This window comes from Ptychodera flava (assembly GCF_041260155.1).
Source record: "Ptychodera flava strain L36383 chromosome 3 unlocalized genomic scaffold, AS_Pfla_20210202 Scaffold_27__1_contigs__length_13241970_pilon, whole genome shotgun sequence".
Classification (NCBI taxonomy): domain Eukaryota; kingdom Metazoa; phylum Hemichordata; class Enteropneusta; family Ptychoderidae; genus Ptychodera; species Ptychodera flava.
In genome coordinates this window covers 4,104,948-4,130,891 of record NW_027248281.1, presented here as the reverse complement: position 1 = coordinate 4,130,891, position 25,944 = coordinate 4,104,948, and the positions used below count along the sequence as shown (strand labels likewise).

The window sequence follows — 25,944 nt, the reverse complement described above, 5'->3', positions numbered from 1 at the left end:
CATTCAAATTTCAAAACCGGTGTACACCATGTTAATAGGGTGAAAATGACGTCAGACAGTGCAGGTATTGCAATGATTTCCATATGATGTGAAATTTCTAGAACGGATCAAGCTGATTTTTCTGTAAGGATTCGTCATCATTTCCACTTCGTCATCAGTTTTCATCCATGTGACGAAAACATAAACTAGAGTATATTTGATTATTGTAAGTCACAAGATTTGTTTTGACGGCCACTCTTAATTTCTCTATATTTTGCTTTTCCGATCGATAGAACCTTTCTCTGTGATCTCCCCGGTGCCAGCGGCTTTGGCAAGGTAGCTCGGCGGGGCCGCCGACGCATCTGCCGGGCAGAGCACTGCGCCCCGTTCGTCCACTGCATGGCCGAACCCCGACAATAATACAAGTTTTGAGCCATGCCTCTCCCCGGCGACAGAGGCCATTGCAAGGCAGCTGGGCGGCGGCGCCGACGCATCTGCCGGGCAGAGCACTGCGCCCCGTTCGTCCACTGCATGGCCGACCCCCGACAATGTTGACTCACTTGTGTTGTCAGACTATGGGCATGCAATAAGCTAGCAGCCTAGCCGGTTTACTCAAACCAGCAACTGAGCCGATAGGGGATATCAGTTGATCTGAAAGAGTGTCACTTAGATGATATTTATGAAGGGATGATTCGATAAATATATCAATATATTATATCTTTACTGCTATCACTGTCATATGTGTAAATTCCCAAGGATATCTTACTCTACCATATTGCAGTATTTCAAACGTACGTGTTGTCTCCGTTTTTTTTTACTGTTCGTCACCTCGCCTTCCACATTTATAAACATACATTCGCATTACAAGATAGTCGTAATACATGTAACATTAGTACAGCCAGAACTATCTATAAACTCAACCACTCAATTTACATCCCTTACTCACTAAATCACTCTTTTTGCCACTGTCTCTTTCTGTCTCTCTCAATGTCTGTCTGCATGCGTCGATCGGAGATGTCCATGATGAGACGAGATATCATTTACGAGATGCTCAATCTCTGTACTTGCCCCTTTCTCTCTAAAAGAAGATTTCTGGCAGTTAAATATCCACAAAACATACCATACACATCGCTGGGAAACGTGTCGCTCTTCACCAGACATCGTTCACAAGATTTCGTGTAATTTATCATCGTTACAAATTTTGACATCGTCCTATAATTTTTGGATTTATTGTGTTGCTGTTTTAAGATGACATTTAGGTTTAGATTGTTCCACACGTCGGAGTATATTTGTTGCAGAGCCATGATGTTTTTATCTTTTTCCATCCGGGACATGTCATGCTTAAAGTAATCAGATAATGGGAAAAAATCCGACCGACCTCAAATTGTGTCACACTACAATTGATTCGGAATAGATAAGAAAACAGATATGTTGATGTTTTCGGCAGCTGTCAGTGCGATGTGGCTGTATGTCTGATTGTCTTCAAAAAGTCCCCATCGTATGTAACTCTAAGAGCTGCTAACAGTACAAAGAATGGAACGTTTTGTTCTGGGAGTTTGTCTTGCTTCACTGCTTGTCTGTTTTGTCCAAGGCTGCCCGTACTGGTGGTGCCAACCTTCTGAGGACCCACCACCGCTAGGTAAGTTAAACTTAAACTGAAATCCAAGTCACAGAGGACAAGTCCACGGACTTGTTCCCCTTCGAGTTCAAGCAAGTCGAAGTTGTTGTTGTTGTTGTTGTTGTTTGCACATTTAAAATGTATCAGCGATATATATTATATATATATATATATATATATATATATATATATATATATATATATATATATATATATATATATATATATATTAATTACATATGTCCTTGTGGGAAATAACAGTGCTCGATGGTGAAGCAAAGCGTCATAAATAAATCAAATTAACAAATTACTTCAAGTACAAAGTAATTAAATTTGTTACTTAAGTTTCATCCATCTGGCAATCTTCTGAGTCTGATCTCATTGTGAGTACAAATATTAATGGCTATAGACTATGTTAGCGTTCTTATGCTCTTTCAAATTAAGGTCTACATTCGTACATCGCTATGTATATTCAATTCAGCATTTTTGAAATTTTAATCCATTGATTCAGCATAAGCTAACACTGTCTTACGCAACTCTTATTAAATTTCATTGTTGGCAGAGGGTTATGGCGCCGACAAAGACCAAATATCAGTAAGTGGTGTGTCGTCTGGTGGATATATGGCAACACAGGTACATGTAGCTTATTCAGCGAGCATTATGGGATCTGGTATCGTTGCCGCTGGTGAGTTTACACACACAGTTCTGAGTTCACTCATAAAGATAGACTTGCCTCAAGTCTGTGGACATATAATTATCCATGCAGAGTAAATTGTAGAAATAAACTTCAGCAGACTGTCGCGTTGATGGTGAGGGGATTTCGAAATTGATGGAGTAATATACTTTGGCAGACTGTCTCGTATATGAGGTGATCGCCAGCTCGGCCAGCAAGCAAAGATATACAGCATGGGGAAAACCAAACGACTGGGAATCTGTCCACGACAAACACAAAGCTGCTTCTTTATTTGCAGTATCAGTAATATAACATTAACATGCACAGAAACAACTATTTCAAAGATTCAAGTTCATGCATTACAAACTGCAATGGTTGTTGATTTTGATCTCAGCTCGTGAAAAATGTATAAGAACAATTTACTACGAATTAACTATTAAAAGTGAACTTGAAAATTATAATTGTAAATGACAAGTTTGATAACATTAAGAGATTTATGCGACAAATAAATTGTGATGTTCTTTTGTCACTGACAGCGATGAAAACAGCGACATGATAGTGACGATAATGACCACAACGACGATGATGGTGATGGGACTAATTTAAGTACAGTTCGTTTCATTCATTCTTCATTTTTCATTACCGTCCCTTCGAGTTGTTTGACTCGATGTATTTCACTTCACAGGACCATACCATTGCGCCCAGGGTAGTACACTAAGAGCCTTGCAGGATTGTATGAATGCTCCAAATAACATCAACGTACAACAACTAGTTGATTTCACGCATGAAAAGGCGCAGAGCGGTGAAATTGATCCGGTCTCCTTCTTCGAAAATGGAAAAACTTATCTGTTTTCTGGGTCGCAAGATACAACTGTTGATCCGGGTAGGTAGATAAATAATGGTGACATACTACATCATTTCTCTATTATTGTCATTTTATATTGAGAATCAATCTCTTAATAAAAGAGAGTTTCAGAGAATAACTTCAAACAAAAAATTCACAAATACTGAACACAAATTTAGTTAACAGATAAGTACACCGAAAAAAGTTGTTCATACAACGTCTTTTTGTATCGTTAAACCCACCATTGTGAAGAAATGAATTCCCAAAGAGTGTTATCGGCGTAAGAATCTACATGACCTATGTTGGTTCAGATGTGTCTAGATCTTTGAATGAATGATTTAAACAATTAGCTGATAACGTTTCCTGAATTCCAATATACAAACTTGTTGACCGACAATGACGAAATTGCCATCATCTTGGAAAAACGATGTCTAATTTCAAATCAAAATTAAATTTCTTTGATATCCATAAAGCGCGATTTCAACTCGATTTTACTGTATTTTCATAGCTTATTGGAAAGCCGAAAATTGACATTAATTTGTCTGGCGTGATAAATACAGTGAAAGTTACAAACTGCTGCTTTGGTCTTTCAGCACCGGTGAATTTGCCGTTTACCTTGGTATTTGTGTTCACAACATGGAGATTATCGAACTTTTCCGATTCGAATCATACATTTCTCTCGTAGGTGTCATGTTTAAATGTGAAGATTACACAAGGAATTTTATGGCAGACCAAGATATAACAACTGACTACAACATAGCTGCTGGCCATGCCATGGTGAGACACGTGTCTTCCATTTTGCTGCAATTTATAATGATTACATATTCATTTCGAGTCTCAGGTCTTATTGGTTTGTCATTTTACTGATGTATTGGTTGGTGTTCGCGTCATACTTCTACAAGTACGGTTACAAGCATATAATGTATACGTATTATAGTCTCCTCTACAGTAAAATTAGTATAATTGTGAGGTCTAATTTCAGACGAAATGTCGATCAAATGTTAGACCCATCGATCGTAAGTAGTAAAGAAAACGTGGGCAACTGGGATGAAGTAAGAATTTTACACCCCATTTTATTCATTTATCTACATGAAGCGAAGGAAAAATTAACCATCCATGTAACTAAAGTATAACCCTGACCTATATACGAACTCACGCACGCGCAACAGTGCATTGTCCTGAACTAAGCGGGGAAATTCCCTGCTGAGTCATTCACATTCCAAATGGAACTTGCGCAATACAGTAGCTATGACTCACCCCCACTGAGCAAAACAGAACGACATTCTATTCTCTCTCTCATTTGTTAGATAGATTCTGACTGAGCCGTACCGGAGCTCTTACAAAGACCCGTATCGGAGCTGCGGGTCTCGTTTCTGGATGTGAATTTTATCTGCTGGCTGGTCCCTTTTCACTATGTTTGGAGTCGTCGGAACGAGATTTTCCCCTACCGGAACACTGTTGCGCAATACCCCTAACGGAACGTTTTCAGGCAGGGACTTTCCAGTAGGGAATTTCGCAATACCGCTTTCGCAATACCCTTCCAGTTGCTTAGCAACTTATGATGTCATGTTCAATGTCTGTTATTCTACAGTTTTCAGACAAAATTTTCTGTGGAATTTTTTCTGAACCTAACTTTCATATCCATTCAATCCTAATATCGTAGATATCGCTCCAGCGGCGGACTAAATCCTTCTTGTTTTTGTATTTCTAATGCCTGATGAAATATGTTCTGAATAAGTTCTGACCCCGGAGCCTCTGTTGTTGCGCCTTTTTCTTGTATTTGTGTAAGCAGCTGTTTATATTGAACGTAATAATGTTTATATTTCTCTCGTCTCTTTGCTACACCAGTTTTCCCTTGTATCACATCAATAATAACACCTGGTATAGGAGTTAAGGCTAACAGTACCGGAACTGTTGGAATTGCTGCTATTACAGCAGAGCTTACAGAATTCCCTTAGTAATATTGAGAGCCATATCAATTCGACCCATTAATTTATAACTTCGTCGATATGCAGCACTTGTTCTTTCTATGTAATCAGCCAATTGTTCAACGCTTTCAACAACTGAGATGTGCATTTTTTTACTGTATATGTAAGGGATGATAAAAAATAATTGTAGTAATATAGAAAGACAATATGGCAGAAGGAGGAGAAGATATACCACTCCAGGATTTCGATGATGCAAATTTAAATGATGATGATGACGCTACTGCTGAAACATTCTTTATAGAAGATGATAATGTCCTTGCAGAAGTCGATCCTTACCGGGATAGCCCACAGGTGGATATTTTAATTAAACAGAGAAGAGAACTTACACAAGATATGGCTGAACAACTCTTAGACAAATATAATATTACTAATCAGTATGCACGAAACGAATTGATTATAAATGCTGATATTATTGGTAATGATCTGTATTATAAAAACATCAGAGTTACAACAGATAAAGGAAGTAGATTTTTAGAGAAATCCACATTAAAAAAGAAGGTAGGAGGTTCTGAATTTGTAAATAAAGTATATAAATATAGTGAGCCCGAAAATGTGAGTTATACATTGTATTCTGTAGATGTGGAAAACGATAAAATACCGGCTGAGAAGATGACGCCAAAAGACATGGGTATATACAAAGATAAACTGACAGAGTTACGACAAGATGCGTCTGGTAATGCAGACAAAATACAAGCTTTTGAAAATAAAATCGAACAATGGAACAATCTAAACCCAGAATATAGAGCTATTAATGATGAATTAAGGATTGCGAATATGCGTATTAGCGACCTTAACACAGAAAAAGTTAAAATAAGGCTATTGAAAAGAGAAGCTGAAAAACAGTTAAAGGAAATTCCTGAAGATCACACCAAGGAAAAGAAAAAGCCAAGAAACTACTAGCTGAACTCATAACAAGAGAAGCTAAAGTTGACAATCGAATTGAATACGAACATGGTAAGATCAGTGAGGCACGTGAAAGTCTGGCTACGACTAGGTCTCTTCGTGATGTAATTTCCGATCCAGAATTGTCACTCAGGCTGAAGCTAACAGAGTTATTTAAACGAAATGGTATTACAATCGCTGCAATACTGACTGCCCTTGGAATGACAATATCAACAATTGCTCTGGGTGTGACTAGAGGAGGAGGAGGGGGAGGAGCGGGAGCAGGGGGAGGAGGAGCAAACGCAGGAGTTCAGGTCCGCCCAAGTATACACAAAAGCTAAAGAAATTGTAAAGCAATTTGGCGAATGGTTAAAAACCTGGCCGCAAAAAGTGCTGCTGCAATACCAGGTTTAATCGGCTCCCTTGTCAGTTTTCTATTAAAAACAGCAGGATCGGTTGTCGGATTTGTCGGAGAACAGCTATGGATATTTTTAACTGGATTAACATTAGTCATTATAAATAAAATTATGTATTAATATATGACACCCCTACGGCATCGACATGTTTGGTGAAAAGAATATTGCAAAGTTTCTTTCTAAAAATAAAGACCTGTTTGGTTTCTCTGTCGAATTGGAATGGTGCAAACTCCGGCGGGTAAATCGACATATCCTTCGAGCAAATCCAGGTGTCCGACTCAAAGATGATAATCTTTATCATAACATATTAGCTTTCGTGAAGGAATGTCAAAAGACTAACTTCTTTAAGCGACTAGAATTCATAAACGTCTTTCAGGAGATTGACAATGATGAAATGGAAGTCCAACATTTACAAGAATATTGGGTTCTTCGATTGATTCGCGACACAGGCAATCGATTTATCTTTCAGGCAGACGGAAATATTTACGTAAAGATGTGATTTTTTCTTCTAAGTCATTATATACACGAAGTGAAACTTAAGATGTGATTAATTTTCTTTTTTTCTTCTACTATATACATTACACGAAAATGGGGTACGATAGAACATTATCACCGACTTTCACCAACCGAATACCGAATGGAACGAAGTCAGAAAGAACTCATCATGTGATTGCTCATAATCCAAGTGAGGCAGATCCAGGCCAGACACTTATCATACGATGTCCGAAGTTAGAAAGCGGAGTACTCTTAGTTCCAGATACTTTCGACCTGGTTTTTGATCTCGAAGTAATGGGAGATGAATATAACCGAGTAGTACAAAATGTTGCAAAAAATTTGGTGGAGCGTATGAAACTCACATTTGAGGGTCAGACACTTTTCGATTTGAATAAATATAACCTTATTGAATGTTATCGCGATCTCTTCAAACATAAAAAGGAGAGAACTAACATGACACTGTACGGAATTCAGAACGAAAATCTAAGAAAATTGAGAAGCGGTTCTACCGATGCAGATCAAAACGTCGTGGGCGATAAGTTACTTTTCGACACATATAAACAAAATATGCTATTCGTCTCACTCACCCCCCTAATAACAGGTCATGGAGTTGCATATCCAAAAGCGTTAGGGAGTCATATTGAATGGGAAATTACGTTGGCACCCGCCCCCCAATTACTTGTCAGTAATCAGGTTGTTACAACCAATTATAAATTAAAAAACATTCAAATGGAATACGAGACAATTTCTGACCTCGATCTCGCGAGGTCAACTGCTGGTTATTACAACGGTGGAAAAAGTTACCTTTACGAGCATATACATTATTTTAGAACAATCCCATTCAAAGAATCGGACACGGTTATCAATGAAAATATAAATGTACCACGACGTAGCATTAGAGGTATCGCTATACTCTTCACTAAAAATCAGAATCAGGCAGAAATGAACAGTGAACTTTTCTTTAACCATCCATTGAATCTGTGTCTGTATCAATCGAAGGCATTGCAAATAAAGTGTACGCTCAGAAGATGATACCAAGACAATTTTGGAAAGAAACACGACGGTATTTTGCTGAAGATAAAGATTGGTGTGAAATTGATATAGATGAGGCCGATTATTTGAAGAATAAATTCTGTCTATTTATCGATCTGCATAGCTTTAAAGATATTGAGTTTCATGGAAATGGTTTAAAAGTAATGAACACAAAGGACGGAATTCAACTTGAGTTCCTGAAGAAAGATACCGCGTGGGTTGGCGATGACGCTCACAATGATAATATATTTGCCCACATTTATGTTATCAGTGATGCCCTGGTCTCTATTGAAAATAGTAGATTAATGTCTTTACAATATTAACCATGACCCGTCGTCCGTCCTATCGGCCATGTTTCTGCCAGCCATTCGCCTGTGTCTGGATTATAACTGTACACGTTTGATATCATTTGGTGCCATCATGATTTTACTACGCTTTTCACTACGGATTTCTCCAGCCTTTTTCCGTACAAACTGTACAAACTGTGCCGGCTCCGGCTTCTTCCCAGTTTAAAACAGATCTTTATAATCTTCAAAGTTCAAATGTTTTCTAACACAAACATCTTTCACCCCTTTATTTTTTTTCGTCTCCGAAGTTGGAGTTCGAAAAGCATACACTTTCGAGCGTATGCCGACAAAATCAAGAATAGGTTCACCATTCAACTCATCTTTAAATTTACCTATCACTTTTTTATTAATCTTCGGAAAGTTGGGGGCGGGGCCGCTCATCCCACTAGTATCATATATAGACTTCTCACCATTCTTTTCAACATCTTCTCGGACTATATCATTGAAAGTTACGTCCGGGTCCGGGATCGGTACACTGTAAACAAAACTGTCAGTATCCATGTAGGCTAATCGTATTCCAGGGAACTGGGCCTGAAAGTAATTGTAATGCGTCTCATACATAAGCAGCTTAGAAAGTTCCAGTACTGCGGCGCCGATGAAAACTGGTTTTACATATCTATGCTCATCCGTTTTCAGTTCCAGTAGGGCACTGTCGCAGGAATCGCCATCCTCTTCGGAAGTTATGAAAGTTATATGTTTCATCTTTGGATTATACTTCTGAATCTTTTTACGTCCACTATCCGTGCCGTTCCAGTCCGAAACAAATTTAAAGTCTCTGTACTTTCGAACATCCTCTATTGTCTTACCGAACATTGCATTATTCATCAGCTTATAGAAATTCTTTTCAAAATCTGTCTTCCCGTTTGCCCTCATTTAGTGTTAAAGTCGATATATTTCGCGAGACATGGAGCTTCATCGAAAGCAAGCACCCGATAATCTTTTCAATCTCACCCGAAAATCTTTTCAATCTCATTCCCATCCGAAGATAGAATTCCAGCAACTTGTAGTGTAAGACGTATCTCTCTCTATCCATCACACTTGTAATCAGTCGACCGCCCTGCCTCGGAAATTCATAGTGATGCGGTGCTAATGGCAAATCGCTGTGTTCTTCATGTAATTCGGCTGGGTATTCTAAGTCTACTTCTAGAAAACTTGGTGGAAAGGTGGAACCAGGTCCCCACGCTCCGCCAGCTCCGCCCCGCTCCGCCGCGGTCCATTCCTCCCACTCTTCCATCGTCATCCAATGAAGTCCGCCCGTAGGCATTGCCTGACTCATTGCCCAGCCGTAGAGATTGTTTGCATCGAGATATTTTATTTCGGTCACCGGCTTCTTCTGGATCGTAATTCCCGTAAGCCGGATGATTTGTCTGTAAATAATGAATATTACACTGGCTGATACCGCCTCGATTCCCCGTTGTACGAAAGTCATCTGCTCAGCATCTTGAATGAGTTTAAACTTATTACCCGTGTAAAGTAACATAGCATCCCATGTCAAGCCAGGCGCTGACATGTAATGGGCCGGATCTAACTTATATGCTTCTAAACATGTGTCGCGAAAATTTTCGAATATATTGCAAGAAGGAGAACATCCGTCTCACAATAGAATTCCATATAATCACGAATCGTCTTACATCCAACTTCGTCCCATACTCTTAATGCATGTTCGTAATCAGACTCCGAAATCCCTCTTCCGTCAATTCGCTATAAAATTCCCCCTCTCCGGGAGCTCGTCCTCTCCCAGTCTGTCAACCGAGTCTAAATATTCGTAGGGGAAGAAACCTTTCGCCCTTTGAATGTCCGGGTACGAAAGTGGCGCCGCCGTCCACCCATCCTCCGGCACAGTTTTTGCCAACTTCGCCAATGACCCCATCATCAGCTGAGCACTGTCCATAAACTTTATAGAAAAGAAACGTCTCTTTATCTCCCTCTTCCCTCCGGCAACAACAATTGAGGCGTGAAAAATAAATGTTTTCGAGAGACCCATAATTCCTCCATTGCTCGTCTTAGCTATGATTTTAGGCTCTGGTCCGGAACCCCATCATCTCCTTCGGTAACGATTTCATGTAATTCTTTCAAAATAAAAGAACCATCGTATCCCTTGAGGTTGTGAAAGTAGATAGGAATGGTTCTCGACGGCCGGCATCCTTCGCAATAGAAGGTCGCCTCCTCCTTCACTACTCGGTATCCTGCCGGCTCTCCACATGCAATACAGACTGGATCACATCCGTCGCGCCGGTAATTAGAAGGATCCCTCATCGGTATTATTTTCCAATAATACGATTTAGAATAATACTCGGCCCGTTCTTTCATATCCTTTAGAAAGTCTGTAACACAGGAGAGACCTGTGAATGTTCTTTTACCATAAACAGTGGGTCGGCCCGGGCCTCGTTCCGAAGGTCCCCCACCCCCGTTCCACCATAACATACGAAAGACAAATTGGAATGTGCCGGCCGGTCCCCTTCTCAATAATTGCCTCAGTATCTGCATAGACGACGTAGGGAGAAGGAACCTTCTTCCGATGTCCTTCAAATTGACACACTTCCTTAGGAAAATCTGGCTGGGCAGTGTCTGTTCCACAGTATACCTGATGTTTTTCTAATTCTTCTGTTGACTTAAAACCTCTTTTACAAACCATACAAATACACTTCCGTCTGCGCTCATTCTTTCGATTAGTACGAGAATTACGAAGGCGATTTTCCGCAGTAATTGGTACGAAGTGAGAACGGCCGCCGTCTTCGCCAACTATCAGTAAGATATTGCTATTTGATTCCTATCGGCTTCACCTTCGGAATGGGCACTATATAACACAGTTATGTCGGACGGGGGAGCGGGATCATTTTCGTAGATCTGAAATACTTGAAGTTTGATGCTGGATTTTGCTGCTCGAAGCGCCTGAATACAGTCAGATCGGCGGGCGTAGGAAAGGGAATACCTTCCCAACAGTAGTCAGCCATAAATGGGGCGTACGTATTCCATTTTCTCCTTACCTGACCACATTTCTTTTCACGAAACTCGGGGTCGGCCAACTTTAAACTTGCTACGATGGCGTATTGAAAACAGTTCTCGCTGCCCGAAGGTAGCACCAGATCGCTAACACAATGCTTATTTTTTAACCATCTGGGAAGTTGGACTCCAGCCGGGCCAGCCCCGAGTAAAACTTCTACTAGAATTACTTCAAAATTAAGTATCTCCTCGAGAACGAGACCAGAACCCTCAACATTTTCAATTGTATCAAGCATACGATCGTAGCGATCTATTAATTGTTGCCCCACATCCGATCCCGATCCTCTTACATCTTTTGTGTATGTATCATTTAATTTAACATACAATGAACGCGGTTGTGTATTACCAGTTTTCGGATCCGATAATTTGACTTCCATTTCGGTATAAACAGAGTACATCTTTCGTTCTTTGACCATACCTTCAATATCCACCAGCTCCCCGATATCCTTGACTCGCTTGACTTCAGGAAATTCTTTTCGTAAAACTGCTCCCTTGAATGCTGTATGTAATCGACGGGCCATAATAATCTTTATGATATATACTATCCTAAAATTTTAAAATGAAAAATAATTATTCTATGATAGGTCATCAAAATCCACTATAATATTTTTGGCAGCATTTATTTGTTTATATATCTCGCCTAATCTTTCTAAGTCGACTAGTTCTTCCGCATCTTGAATTTCTGGTTTATTAGGCGCAGCACAAAATAACCTCTCAACAGTGAAAGAAAGAGCACGCTTACTTAAGCGCGGTTTAAATGCTAAGAATTCTATCTTACTACCTTTCCTGATATTACGAGGTACAATAGCAGGATTTTCTCGGACTGGTAGTAAGGACTCACTGTTTTAAAACGCAGTCAATTTCTTGAACCATATCAATACATGTAGCGAAATCGTGATTTCTCCCTCTCCCTCTTTTAAACTGAAATTTAAAATACGCCACTGGCTGAGGCCCCTCGCTCCCTCGCTTCTGATACACTTTAGATGGATTGTAAAATCCGGTAGTATTCTTGGAGTGAGCGGCCAGGCTTGCAGCATAACTTTTAGCAGTGCTTGCATCGAAACTTTCACCTAGGGTACGGAATATTATTAAATCAGTAAACTTTTGAAGACTCGGTTGCCAACGGACACACATTTCATCGCATGTAGCAGGATCGTTGGATCCATATTTAGGTCCGATGTTGAAAACCACTTCTAGCTCACTGTCTACATATATATAGGATCTACCAATGATTCACCAAATATGAGTTTGCCGTCACTGATTTGAATATTCTCTTCTCCGGTTTCAAGTATTTTTATTGCAGTTGAAATAGAAAGGATTGTCATTGTCTTATCGTATATATCTTAATAAAAATAATTTAAAAAATTTTTCTATGATATAGTATCCAAAATGTCATACATATTCATAAATGGACCAACTGGAAGTGGTAAGAGTTACGATGCAGTAAATTTGGATCCGTATCACGTACCAGAATTTGACACTAGTTTTTCCAGCAACATTGCCGACTTTATAATGGGCGCCACGTTTCGATTGCCGATTTTCAGAACAGTTTATAGAACATACTCTTAGTTTACAATGTCAGGCTGGGAGGAGGAGGGAGGTTACTCCCTTCAGAACAATACATTATTTGTGACTCTTCCATAATTCAACATCTGACTTTTTCTCGAATCCGGGCGTGGCAACGGAAGGAAAAAAAGATTGTTTCTAGAGCATTTGACCATTTACCCAGTTTCATTATCATATTCAAAGATATGCCTTGGGATTATTGCAGGCGGAATGTGTTGACTCGAGCCAGGTCGTACGAAATAGGCGCCTTAGAAGAACTAGAAGAGATTCACAACAAGTTCAAACAGACTTTCTTAGAAATTTGCCACGACTACAGACTTCCATGTTTGGTAATTCGGAACGCTCTTACCCCCCTCGTTCTCAAGAATATACTTAATCCAACAATTGATACCGAGACAGTCGGACCAGTAGAATATCCACGAGCTTTTGACTTTGGAATTGCATGGAGCGGCGGCAGCCAGGGATTTTTAATAGACGTTTTCAAGGAGGAGGAACTTGAAAAAGCGTACTTCCCACCTGGTCAAGAACAACTAGAACAACCTCGAGTCTCACTAAAGAACCTACACAAACTTCTTAACGCTTGTGAATCTGTGTGTGCTTATAATGCTTCGTTTGACCTACGAGCACTTGACATTATGAAACCCTACGGTTCTGAAAGGGACTTTGAAGTTACTTGTCTATGGCTCATGTCAGTTGTGTACATTATACTTCAACCAGAACTTATAGATAAAGCTGAAAAAGGGGGACTCGAAAGAACGGACTATGGCAACATGAGAAGTCGTTTTGAAGATCTTGCAAACTTAATATGTTCAGGAACCGAGTTACCACCTCATCCACATACGGCCGAAAAAGATGCAGTAAGTGAACATTACTTACGACAGTACATGATAAATACTTGGCCAGGTGGGGGGTGGAAGTGGGTGGTAAACTGACACTTTCGGCTTTCAAGAAATTAAGACTTTTTCCATGGTACTTATTGAATAACTTTCGTAAATACTTACGTTAGTACTTACGTAGTACTTGACAAGTACCATGGACAGGACTTACGTAGTACTTGACAAGTACCATGGACAGGAACTTACGAAGTTCTAATAACATTTTCCTCTGGCTCCCAACTATTGAAACTTTCTGGATAACCTTTCATTTTATCAGATAATATTTCTTTCCTCTAATTTTTTTCGTCTTCAAAATTCGTTCTACTCTGTACAGCTCGTCGCTGAAAGGGCGCTCTGAAGTTCATCGGATAGAAAGTGCCGAGTATTTCCTCTCCATTCAGATCTTTTATTTTGTAAACTGGTGGCGTTCCCAGTCCAGCTGCGTACACAACTTTTGAAACCACGAAAATCTCCTCTGTCCAATTTGGTAAATACCTTTCTTAAAGTGGTCTTGTATTTTGTAATTCGGACCCGTTCTCCGGCTTGAATTCAGGGTTAACTCCCCCGGCTGCCAACTCAGGACCGAATAGTGTATAAAATGCCTGCCAATCGTTCTCCTCTGTTACGTCCCTGGGTTTCATTTTGATACTTCCGTGAACGGTGTTATTGTAATTCTCGAGAAGTTCTGGTAGAATAGAAAGCCATTCACGTGTCTGTTTATATGTAAAGTATTTCCACATCATCGTCTTAAGAGTCCGATTAAAACGTTCAACGACGCTAGCTTTTTTGTCACTGTAGGTGTGAAACCAGTGAATTCCCACCTCCTCCAACCACCCCTGCATTTTTCGATTAGTAAATTCCCGCCCCTCATCTGTCTGAAGTTTGTCGGGCCTTCTCCCGGATTTCTTAATCACGTCTTGTAGTGCCTGCAACGTATCATCTGCCGTTTTTGACTGTATTGGCCTAGCCCAGGCATATTTACTGAGTACATCGATTACTGTTAGCATGTATCGAATGTTACGGTTCTCTTTTGCGAACGGGGGAGGGAATTCCACGAGATCCGCTTGCCATTGAGAGTCTATCGATGTTACAAAAACGCGACGGCCGCCCGTAGCATGAGAACGAGGTACCGGTTTATGTAGATTATAAGTTAGCTGAGTTTTTAACCACTCCTGCACCTCTTTCTTGGTCACTTTCAGTCCGCTGGCCCGTGCTGCGTCATACAATTTTTGTACACCTCCAAAACCAGTTTTCGGGTTGTAATATAATTCTCTAAGAGTACCTTCGCTTCAGCTTCCATAATTGCTATATTATACGAATAATTTTATGTCGTACGGATTCCGTAAACGAAATACTAGTTTACATTACTGAATGGCCTACTTTTCAATTGCTTGATTAGGCCCACGGCTTCCCGTTCTGACACCTCCATTCCATATTCTTTTATAATAGTTTTGTTGTCTATCTTGTTCGGTGTGTAAAATAGTACTAACATCTGTATGTTTTCCCTAAATGGTTTACTAATACTAGTATATTGTTGAGTCAGAACCCAGACAGATAATCCGTCATGTCCTTGCGCTGAAACCAAGTTGGACTAAAACGTTACTGCGCTTCTTCATATCTTTGGACGAGGCGCAGTCATCGAGGATTATTAAAGTGTTCGTTCCAGCCCATTCTTTATGCACGTAGGTTAATGTATCATCCACTGCATCGAGTCCGACTGAAATATAAACACATTATCATCGGTGAAAATGAATCTTCTATTATACGCTTTATTATTCATGAATGTTGGGCAAATGAATATCACATATTCGAATTTCCTTAAGTACGGACCGGTGAGGAGGTCCAACATAAATTCTGTTTTGCCAGAATATGTCGGTCCAGTTATAATCATGTTGAATGGTGGGGTTACGTATATTGACATTTCCTCTGGATCTATATACTGTAAATTAATGAATCTCTTCTAGTTCTTTTAAGTTACTGGTTCGAGTTAGATGAAACCCAGTCACATCGACAGCATCTGAATGAACTATATAGTTAGTGACTTTATTCCAGTACCTACAATAGTAATGAATATTGCTAAAGATAACAAACCAATTTTACCATATTCGTGAATAGGGTCTGCAGATGCTGCCCGTTCCGGGGAGGGGAGGGGAGGGCCCCGAGTCGTGTCATTGTGAGTGGTGGTGACTCTCCGGGCTCGTCCTGCCACTTCACAGGATCTCCCCTCCTCCTCCTTCCATCTCGTGTACAGCACTTTCTCGAACTTCCGTGTTTATATCACCATTCACCCCGAAGGACATAGATTCTGTTGCGTATTGCAATTCATTATTATAACCTGAGATTGCCGGGCCCGAAAGAATGACCATCTCAGACGGTAAGAGAAGTAAATTGGGGAAACTGCCATATCAAGTTTGACACCAGTATTCATTATTGTGTCTTGATATCGCCTATAACTAATTACTTTGTCGGTATTGCGAATTTCATCTTCGAGGAGAACGCCGAATTCTTTTCGGACTTGCTCTGCACTGCCAGTATCGCCCACTATGGTACTGCGAATATTTGCTTGTGCACCAAGTATGCAATATACGTAGGCTTCAAGGCTTTCATTGAGGCGAGCGAGACCGGCCTTTGTTAGTCCCGAGTCTCCTGTCAGAGGAATGAAACTATTATATTGTCCCTCCGATCCATCATTTCGGAAGAAATAGTAGTGCGGTCGGTCTTTGTCGGACAGTACATGTTTTTTCTTTCCAAAAATTGTATGTGTATAGAAAACGCCTCCGTCGGCGGAGAGGAAAAAGTCCGACCGTTGTATATCGCTTTTGGCTGTCGAACAGGCCCACGATTAGTGTAATATTCATATCCATAACCAAGAAAAAAAAAAAAAAAAAAAAACAAAAAAAAAAAAAAAAAAAAAAAAAAACAAAGCGGGAGGCACCAAGGTACTTTTCTAACAGATTAGTGTAATATCATATCCATAACCAAGACCTTATTTTGACCTTTTCGATAACGAAAGTCGGACTTCGTTGGACTTATATTTCCAAATTCAGTACATAGAAGTTCATATTGGATGAGATTGTACGAATTGTCGCCCGCTTTGAAGGTGGGGGTATCGTCTGGAAGTGCAACTCCCATTTCGTGAAGGATACGACGTATTGTAAAATATACATGGAAACGGCAGAATGATCGTATTTGGGGCGGAAATTTCTTATCAAAGAGATGGGCGAATGATATACCACAACCAGTAGTGCTACACCATACAGCGAAATTCAGTTGCTGGTCCCAGTATTTCATCTTTGGGCTGCCCAGCCAGACATTACTTTCTTTAGCTGATCGATGAGTGATTACGTTATCTTTGAACACATCCCGAGGATGAAAAGTAAATTTTTCTGTCGGCGTTACATATATTTCTAAGTCCATGAGAATAGGTTTTATTCCCCCGTCCGGTTTGGAAGGAATATCAGCATGCTGTACTGTTGGTATGCTCGTCTTATTCAATTGAAAAGCAACTGGGAATAAGTCTGTACTCATTATTCGTGTTTCTATATACATATAGATTTAAATGGAGGAGAATTTTCCCGGAATCCCTGTCGGAATCCCTATCGGAACGTTAGGGGTACTAACATTCCAGACTATGTTAATACTTTATTTCGGATTCAGGTTTAAACGAATTTTTTATTTTTTAGTAAGAATAGATAACATACTGCAAACAATGGAGAATTTAATAAAGTCATCAGCAGCGGCAAATATGGCAGCGCATTCCGAAGGGGCTTCGGCGCCTTCGGTGCCTTCGGACGCTCAATCCATAATAGAGACAAAACGTGAAAAAATACTCTGTGTCATCGCAAGTGGTCAAAGTAAGTTATTTTTTGGTAAGGAGTTTACAGTTAGAGAAGTGGAAACGTGGAAAGATGAATTCATAACACGAGCCTTTAAAGTCTATGAAGCGAAATACAGTTCTCTTATAAGTGATACCATCACTCAAAGTTTCATAGATCTAGGAGCCCGTGCAATAAGTCAGGTAGTTCCAATCGATGATCGAGATAACTATGCCACTGATCTTAAAAGGATTTATTCTAAACAGTGAAATAAAACGATTATCAGGACGGATAGCTTACACGTGGGGGCCCCTGATTGCTCTAATTTCCACCGGTTTAATTACGGGTAAACATTTAAATTTTAAAAAAATCGGGTTTAATATAGTACCTGAAATAAATGGATTCAACTTCACCGACTCAGCAAACGGCTCCGCCAGGGACTCCGTCAGGGACGATCCTACCACCAACACCGACACCTCCGACACAGCGCAACATAGAGAAAATGACGTTACCGCCGAAGCATCCAGGGAGAGTTGCTGCGGGCAAGAAATTAGCGGAATGGAACAGGCAAAACAGGGAGAAGAAACTAAAAGCAATGGAGGGGAATGGGGGGAGCGATGCGGTAGCGACTGAAGCAGACCTACCGCCTACAATGAAAGAACAGTGTGATAATAATTCACGCTGGTATAATAAATGTTATCTTGTTTTAGGAATTGTGGGAGTTTCATTGACTGCATTAGGGCTATATTGGGGGCGTGCTCGGCATATTTGTCCCGTTAATCGATCGAGTCCAGATCGGAAAGATCCTCCCCAAAATAAGAAAGCGGAAAAAACAGAGCCAGTAGCGGCTCCGGGGGCCAGCTCCTCTACATTGTATAGATGGATTAACTCCCCATATTTTTTATTTTTATTTTTATTTTATATACTAGTCAGCAATCATGGATATTAAAACAGTTGTAACACAATGTACGATGGTATTGTAATCGCAGGACTTACGATGGGATATCTAATGATCTCCAGCAAATTTCTGAAAATAGAGGTTGGCGATCCAAGTCGACCAAATTTAACTCGCTTGGCAAAATTAGGCGGTGCGACTGCTGCCGCGGTTGCGACCAAAGATCTCCTTGAACAGAAAAATATTATTCCTGCAGAACCTTATACTGTGTAATGGGCACCTTCGGAATAATAATAATATTCATCGAACACTTATACTTAGTAATATATACAACGTACAACAATGATCATTTGGATTGAAAGCCAAACAGGTGAACCAGTCACTGTTAATTTTTACCCTTGCATTGACACGACGCAGTTTACGAAGATAAGACTGCTAGAGTGTGGACTATATAATTCATGGCATAACATAACATCGACGAATAATGTAATAAAATATCAAGAAGGTGACCAACCGAAGAAGACTAAATCAATACGTCCAGGTAACTACAATATCGATACGTTAAACAAAGCAATCGGGTTGAAGCAAAAAATTAATTTTGAAAAACATCTGCCGACAAACCATGTTTATCTAACTTTGGTTAAAGATATTAAAGTCTATTTCAATGCCACAGGTAGCTTCGCCAACGTCGTCGGCTTTTCAGATAAACCTGAGAACAACCCAGTTATAAAAAGTACTATGAGTCCGAAGAAAGTGGATTTCTTAACAGTCACTAAATATATAGTTCATTCAGATGTAGTCGATGTTACTGGAAATTATGTTTCATTGGTTCGGGTGCCTCCGGAGGATACATACAGGGGAAAGTATCGAACTGTTTACAAATACTTCCCATCCGGGATACGAGAGAAATAAGTGAAAAGGTTACTTACGATTTTAAAACGGAGCAATTTCTATGCCATTGAGAAAAGGGGAGATTACATGAATTCAATGCGTATCTGGATAACAGATCAGGATGGGAACATGATCGATTTCAATAACTGGCCAATTAGCTTTTGTATTGAATTATTGTAGTCGTTCCGCCTACCGGTGTAACATAAACCATCCCACGACCAATCCTCCAGCAATATAAATCATTTCATATTTCTTTTGCTCAGGACTGGGCTGATAATAATCTGAGAATTGAACTGCCCCTTCGGAACGGCTTTGCACCGCTTCTGCTTCTTCCAGGATTTCTGCATCTGTATCTCTTAATTCTGCCGCAGCATGTGCGTCCTTTGCCTGATTTTCTCTTTCCCAGTCAGCCTGTAGTAATCTTTTTTCTGACCAGACGTTGCGATCATGTTCAAATTTTTCTAATGCTTTATCATGTCGGACTTTCTCTTCAATAAGAGCATCACCATTACCAGAAAGCTTTTGTCCGATAATATTTCCTCCTGTGAATGCCGTTGCATTTAATACAGCACCGAGAACTGTCATTCCTATAGCTGAAGCCATGATTGTGTATATTACAAGGCATTATTTTAATTTTCACTGTATATAGGTCCCTACGGAGTATGTCTGATCCAAGTGGCTTCGGTCTAGGTACAATTCGTATGCAAAATCTTGAGCTTGAAGATCTGAGTGATGTTAAAGTTAACAATAATACTAAGATGGCTGCTAATCATAATAAGGATTACGTCCTTCGTTATAAAGACCGCGAAAATATTTCGTTTTAGCCAATGCCGCGGCGCCACCCCACGAACATGCTGTAGAATTTTCCGAACTTAAAGACATTGATGAAACTGTAATTGACGCCACAAAGGCTTCGAATGATTCTACTCCTTTTGCTCTGACATGGGATTCAGCTAGTCAGAAATTCATGCCTTATAATGTGCCGCGTAACATCTTAGATATATTGGATAGTGAAATTGCAGGAGGTGTTGCTGAACACCAGGAACTCCGAATGTGATTTATTTTGATAGCAATGTTAACAAATACAAGTTGCTAGATTTTCGTAGTTGGCTTACTCCTACGAATCCATACATTGCACTTCTTGGTATACCGATTCACCTTAAAATTAGTCCTCTTAATACAATAATGAAGGCAGATAATACACTAAGAAGGTGGATAAACGAGGGGGAGAATTATTGCTCGTATACAGCTAGCGGAGTTCCAGTTAGATTATTTTGGGACACAACTTTAAAGAAACTGGGTCTTAAAAGTGTCGGTGATGAGGCAGCTGAATTAACTTTACAGACAGTAAATCAACAGATGACAGATAATATGAAAATACTTCAACATGGTACAGTTCTCATTAGATGTGTAAAGTTAGCTACTGGAGATGAATTTGACGATTTGGTTGGATATTATGCTATGAAAACAGATAACAGAACAACTTGTGATATTATCATAAGTATTGATAAAGATCGCAATGAAATGAGTATTGAATGTTTTGTTGGCGGGAATAGAATAGAGAACGACTTAGGAACTACATTTGTACGTAAAGATAAAAGAGTGAACACTTTAGATATCAGTACCATTCATCTGAAACGACTCATTTTGTTTGAAGTAATGGTCTTTCGTCATATTTTAAGTTCAGAGGAAATTACTAAAATTTTATCTATCGGGTGAACAAGTTAACTAGAGTCGTTCAGAAAAAATTCCACAGAAACCTATCGGAACGATTTTCTGAAAACTGTAGAATGACAGACATTGAACATGACATCACAAGTTACTAAGCAACATTCGAAGCCCGGTATTGCGAAAGCGGTATTGCGAAAGTCCCTACTGGAAACGTCCCGATAGGGGTATTGCACAACAGTTTTCTGATAGGGGTATTGCGCAACATCCCTATGGTTCCGCTCGTTCCGACGACTCCAACATAGTGAAAATGGACCAGCCAGCAGATAAAATTCACATCCAGAAACGAGACCCGCACCTTCGGAACTGTTCCGGTACGGGTTGAAGAGCAGACCAGCTCCGGTACGGCTCAGTCAGAATCTATCTAACAAATGAGAGAGAGAATAGAATGTCGTTCTGTTTTGCCCAGTGGGGTGAGTCATAGCTACTGTATTGCGCAAGTTCCATTTGGAATGTGAATGACTCAGCAGGGAATTTCCCCGCTTAGTTCAGGACAATGCACTGTTGCGCGTGCGTGAGTTCGTATATAGGTCAGGGTTATACTTTAGTTACATGGATGGTTAATTTTTCCTTCGCTTCATGTAGATAAATGAATAAAATGGGGTGTAAAATTCTTACTTCATCCCAGTTGCCCACGTTTTCTTTACTACTTCGTAAGAATAATACACAAATGCCTTGTCATTCAATCTCTACTGTACCCTCTGTCTCTCTTCGAACTGACAAATACGGAATGAATGAATGAGTGATGGATGGATGTATGGATGGATGGATGGATGGATGGATGATGGATGGATGAATGAATGAATGAATGAATGAATGAATGAATGAATGAATGAATGAATGAATGAATGAATGAATGAATGAATGAATGGATGGATGGATGGATGGACGAACGGACGGATGGATGGAAGACGGATGGATGGATGGACGAACGAATGAACGGATGAATGGATGGATGGATGGATGGATGAATGAATGGATGGATGGATGGATGGATGGATGGATGGATGGATGGATGGATGAATTATTTGTTAGCAGCAATCTTCATTGCAGAGAATGACACTACAACATTTTTTCATAGATAACACAATCGTATGGTAACGCCTGTTCACAACAAAGAATGCCATACATCAACAATTGCAACCATCCACTTGCCTACCTTATGATGAATCACATATATGGCGGTACATTGCAGGTTAGTTTAATTCACATATACCTTTAACACATTCATCTAAGTACTGTGATGACTGAGTCTCGCTTTGTTTCCATAAATTGCATTCATTTCTCTACCTTAATGACAGTTTGATCTACGCCATAGACAGATTCATTCAAAGAATGTGATATTACTCTTTTTAGCATTTTTAAGATCAGTTATACAAGAATGGTGAGGGAATCGTCGCCACACGTTCACGTACATCATTCACTTTGATATACGCTTTTCATTCACAGAAACCGGATACATATGGCGTTGAACTGCCGGGAGATGTAAGTTATTCGTTCTCTGATTTTCATTGGTAATTTCGACGCATTTGTGCCCTATTTTGTCGTAAACTTGTTTGTGGAAAAATCCATGGTGGAGATGCGTTGGATATCCTTGGTAAATAGGATGAAATTACAGTGTTATGCGGAAGAAGAATATGATACTGTCGATTTGCAATTATGAGTTTCCACAATGGCGGCGAGCCAACTCGTTTGATGTTCAATGATAATAGAGACTGAGATATTGCAAGGAGCGCGTTGCATTGTTGATTCTCATAATAAACGTTGACTGGTTTGACTACCGATTCCTCGTGTCAAAATTTGGAGTCATCGAGTTGATTTCACGAATCCCAATGTAATTGTGACATCTAGGTTTATCTCTAGGATGAAACAAAGTCTCCTCTCTGCATGAAGGCTTACATGATATTGAATCATGATCGATCAAGAACACTCTGAATCAATCAGTCACTGAGTAGATCGTATTTGGTGACTGAAGTTAAATAATTCACTTGTTGTGTTCATGTAGATTTTGGCGTTCGATCAGACTGAACTTGAGCCAGCCTATAGCGGTCAGACAAGTCTGGATACCGTAGGATTTATTTACATACCGTCAGGATGCAGAAACCATCCAGGTAAGTACTTTCAATGCTGTACAAACTATTGATCTGATCATTTGAAATCATTTGGAAATTATTGAAACCTGCTTTCGAAATTCAAATAATACATTACGGCACATACGGGATCTGTATTACATGCAATGATTGGATTTCACCTGTTCGGTACAATCACCATTCTTTCAGTACAATCACCATTCTTTCAGTACAATCACCATTCTTTCAGAGTATACTTTGTAATTCGTTCATTTTCTATCCAACAATAGGTTGTAAAGTTCACATTCAATTCCATGGATGTCTTCAAGGCAGGTAGGTCTTTTCTAAGAAGCAAGCGTGACTTATATTTATTAGAATAATTTAAAGTTAGTATTGAGCTACATGTTTTGATAAATGACGTGTTGTCACGGCACAGTAGCGGAGAGTCTTCATCGGTAAGTGAAACAAATTGCGAGGATTGGGGCGATAGACAATCTGATTAATAAGATGTAGAGAACGGCGACGTTTATACTTCCGCGGTGTTCTCTTGCTGTCGCCTCTTATCAGATCGGGGCGATAGACTGACTTGACAGTCGTGAAATGTAGATGAAAGCCCGCCCTCAATGATAAACCAGCACTGAGGAAATTGTACAAGGGGTAATGTTGCCCGGGTGACGTTGTTTTTGAAACGAAAGAAACAATTTGATTCTTTCAAATGCTTGGTATAATCTATTCCAGGGGCAATCTTGATGAAGAATACGTTCTCTACACTGGTTACAATGAAGTCGGTGAACTGAATAACATCATTATCATACATCCTCAAGTTGTTTCGTCGATGGGAAACACAAATGCATGCTGGGATTGGTAAGTATGTCAAATATCAAATCTTAATAAATCAAAGTCATTGGCGATGTTGCTGAACTTGCTGGAAATTTTGTCTTATTGACAAATTAACGAAACTTGAACCTAGTGGTTCGAAAAGATGTGCATCATAAGCTAATTTTCTGAACCGTAATTTTTAGAATGTTGGTAAAACAATGGTAAAGAGAGTAAGACAGTTTGTTTCTCTTCATGTTGGTATCTATTAATTAATCAGTGAATAGAACTTTGGTCATCTTATCTAAAGTTATGATGTGAGAAGTTATAAACAGTTGGTTGTCTTCGTCGACTTAATTTAAACGGTCGCACGGTATTCTTTTCTGTGTTTGTCGAATCAAGTAGATAAGTGACATGCACATGTTAGCTAAGTCACTCTACGGGGAATGTGATGCTAGCCATAATACAAACACGTTCTTCAAACAAGAGCGGGATTTCCGCTTTCCGTCATTAACATCATTCTAAGTCCTGCAAACGTTCTGATGAGTGGAAAAATACAGTGAATATTAAGACAGCTGCCGCATTGATGAAAGTTGCTCTGAAAACACCTTGTTCTTGTAGTCTCGCTCATGTTATGCAACACCAGTCATATCTACATATGACAAACTATCATCTTCTTTCTTACAGTCATCCGTATATTCTCTATTTTGAACATGTAATAACCATCACTTTGCCTTTACATGATGTACCCTGTAGTAAACTGTAATTGTTGCGAGGCTTGGGGTAATAGCTCATCGGCAATCTTACATTTTTCACAGGTGGGGTTACACTGACCAGAAATACGGTAAGAACATTCAATTCAAACTTAATGAGTTACTTCAAAATGAGTAATTCATACATACAACATGGCATTAGAAAAAAGTCAGTTAACCGTTAGAACTTTGCAGTTCACAAACATCACATGAAACCGTGGTCTGTAATGAGCTGCTGCTGTCGAAATGCCTGCATACTGAGGTTAATACCGTATTATTGTAAACGACAGCTAGTCTGACTCAATACTAGTGCAGATGAAAAATATGTGCGACATTGCGTTTGGATGTGCATGGTGCACTATAGTTTAAGTTGTGATCGCATAACATTAATAAAAAATGCCTCTTTTTAGTCAAAATATATTCCACTGAACATATTATAGCAAATTAAAGGACAAACGGGAGAGATATGATTTTGTGACTCGAAAGTTGCCCACCTCTAACTATTTTATAGAAACTTAACATGCCGGGGAATATTTCACGACTGAGTATGTCTACCATTAAGTCAACTCAAAGAAATCTCTACCAATGTCTTATTCTTTTCTTAAAAGATCTCAAAGATGGTGTCCAGATGAGGTTTGTCAAGAATATAATCGATCGTGTTACAAGTGAACATCACGCTTGTGGTGCTGTGAGATCCAAGATGTTTAAGAAGCAATGTATTCTACCAACGACACAAGCCCCTCAACCACCACCACAGTGTTGAGTCTTATTACTATGAATAATCTTTGAAATCACTGTTCAGTTGCGTCTCTGAAAAAGTTGTGAATTTCACCAATTAAAGTTAAATTTCAGTAAAATGTTATAAGTTTGTTCGTTTCCTTATTGTCATTCCGATAGTTACTACAGGATCTGTCTTAAATTATACATGGTATTATTTGGTCGTAGTTACTGGCTATTCCATCATGACAAGTTGGTGACTGTTTAGATTGTCACAAAAAACATATTTTGCTAAATTGTAAACCTGTTTATCAAGGAGGCACATCACTTCCAAGATTCCTTATTACACTTCATGGTATCAAATGGAGTCTTCAGTGATTTGGGGAGGGCGGAAATGGGGGCTGTCTATTAAGCAAAATGACCCTCCCCATTCCGCTTTCTAAAATGTGACCCTCTCCTTTTCCAAATTGTAAAACAAGCTGGTCCGCCCTACTTTGAAAATTTTAAAAAGCGAGTGTATCTTGTATATTTCATAACTGGAGG

General features: G+C 39.6%; 1 protein-coding gene across 1 annotated transcript; it reads left to right on the top strand.

Annotated features, from left to right (window-relative positions):
* Positions 1 to 1,404: 1,404 nt before the first annotated feature.
* Positions 1,405 to 25,549, top strand: LOC139126251 (poly(3-hydroxybutyrate) depolymerase-like). The gene is made up of 11 exons (XM_070692295.1): positions 1,405 to 1,618; positions 2,160 to 2,282; positions 2,956 to 3,153; positions 3,800 to 3,891; positions 22,129 to 22,242; positions 22,497 to 22,532; positions 23,053 to 23,158; positions 23,407 to 23,449; positions 23,855 to 23,980; positions 24,751 to 24,776; positions 25,293 to 25,549. The coding sequence occupies exons 1-11, from the start codon at positions 1,513 to 1,515 to the stop codon at positions 25,445 to 25,447; spliced, it is 1,125 nt and encodes a 374-aa protein (XP_070548396.1). The 5' UTR covers positions 1,405 to 1,512; the 3' UTR covers positions 25,448 to 25,549.
* The last annotated feature ends 395 nt before the right edge of the window (positions 25,550 to 25,944 follow it).

Bases quoted from the DNA above. Each gene is read 5' to 3' on its own strand.
- LOC139126251 (XM_070692295.1), top strand. From the start codon at position 1,513: ATGGAACGTTTTGTTCTGGGAGTTTGTCTTGCTTCACTGCTTGTCTGT. The intron at 23,159-23,406 runs GTAAGTACTTTC...ATCCAACAATAG, and splicing joins AGGATGCAGAAACCATCCAG to GTTGTAAAGTTCACATTCAA. The intron at 23,981-24,750 runs GTAAGTATGTCA...CATTTTTCACAG, and splicing joins ACAAATGCATGCTGGGATTG to GTGGGGTTACACTGACCAGA.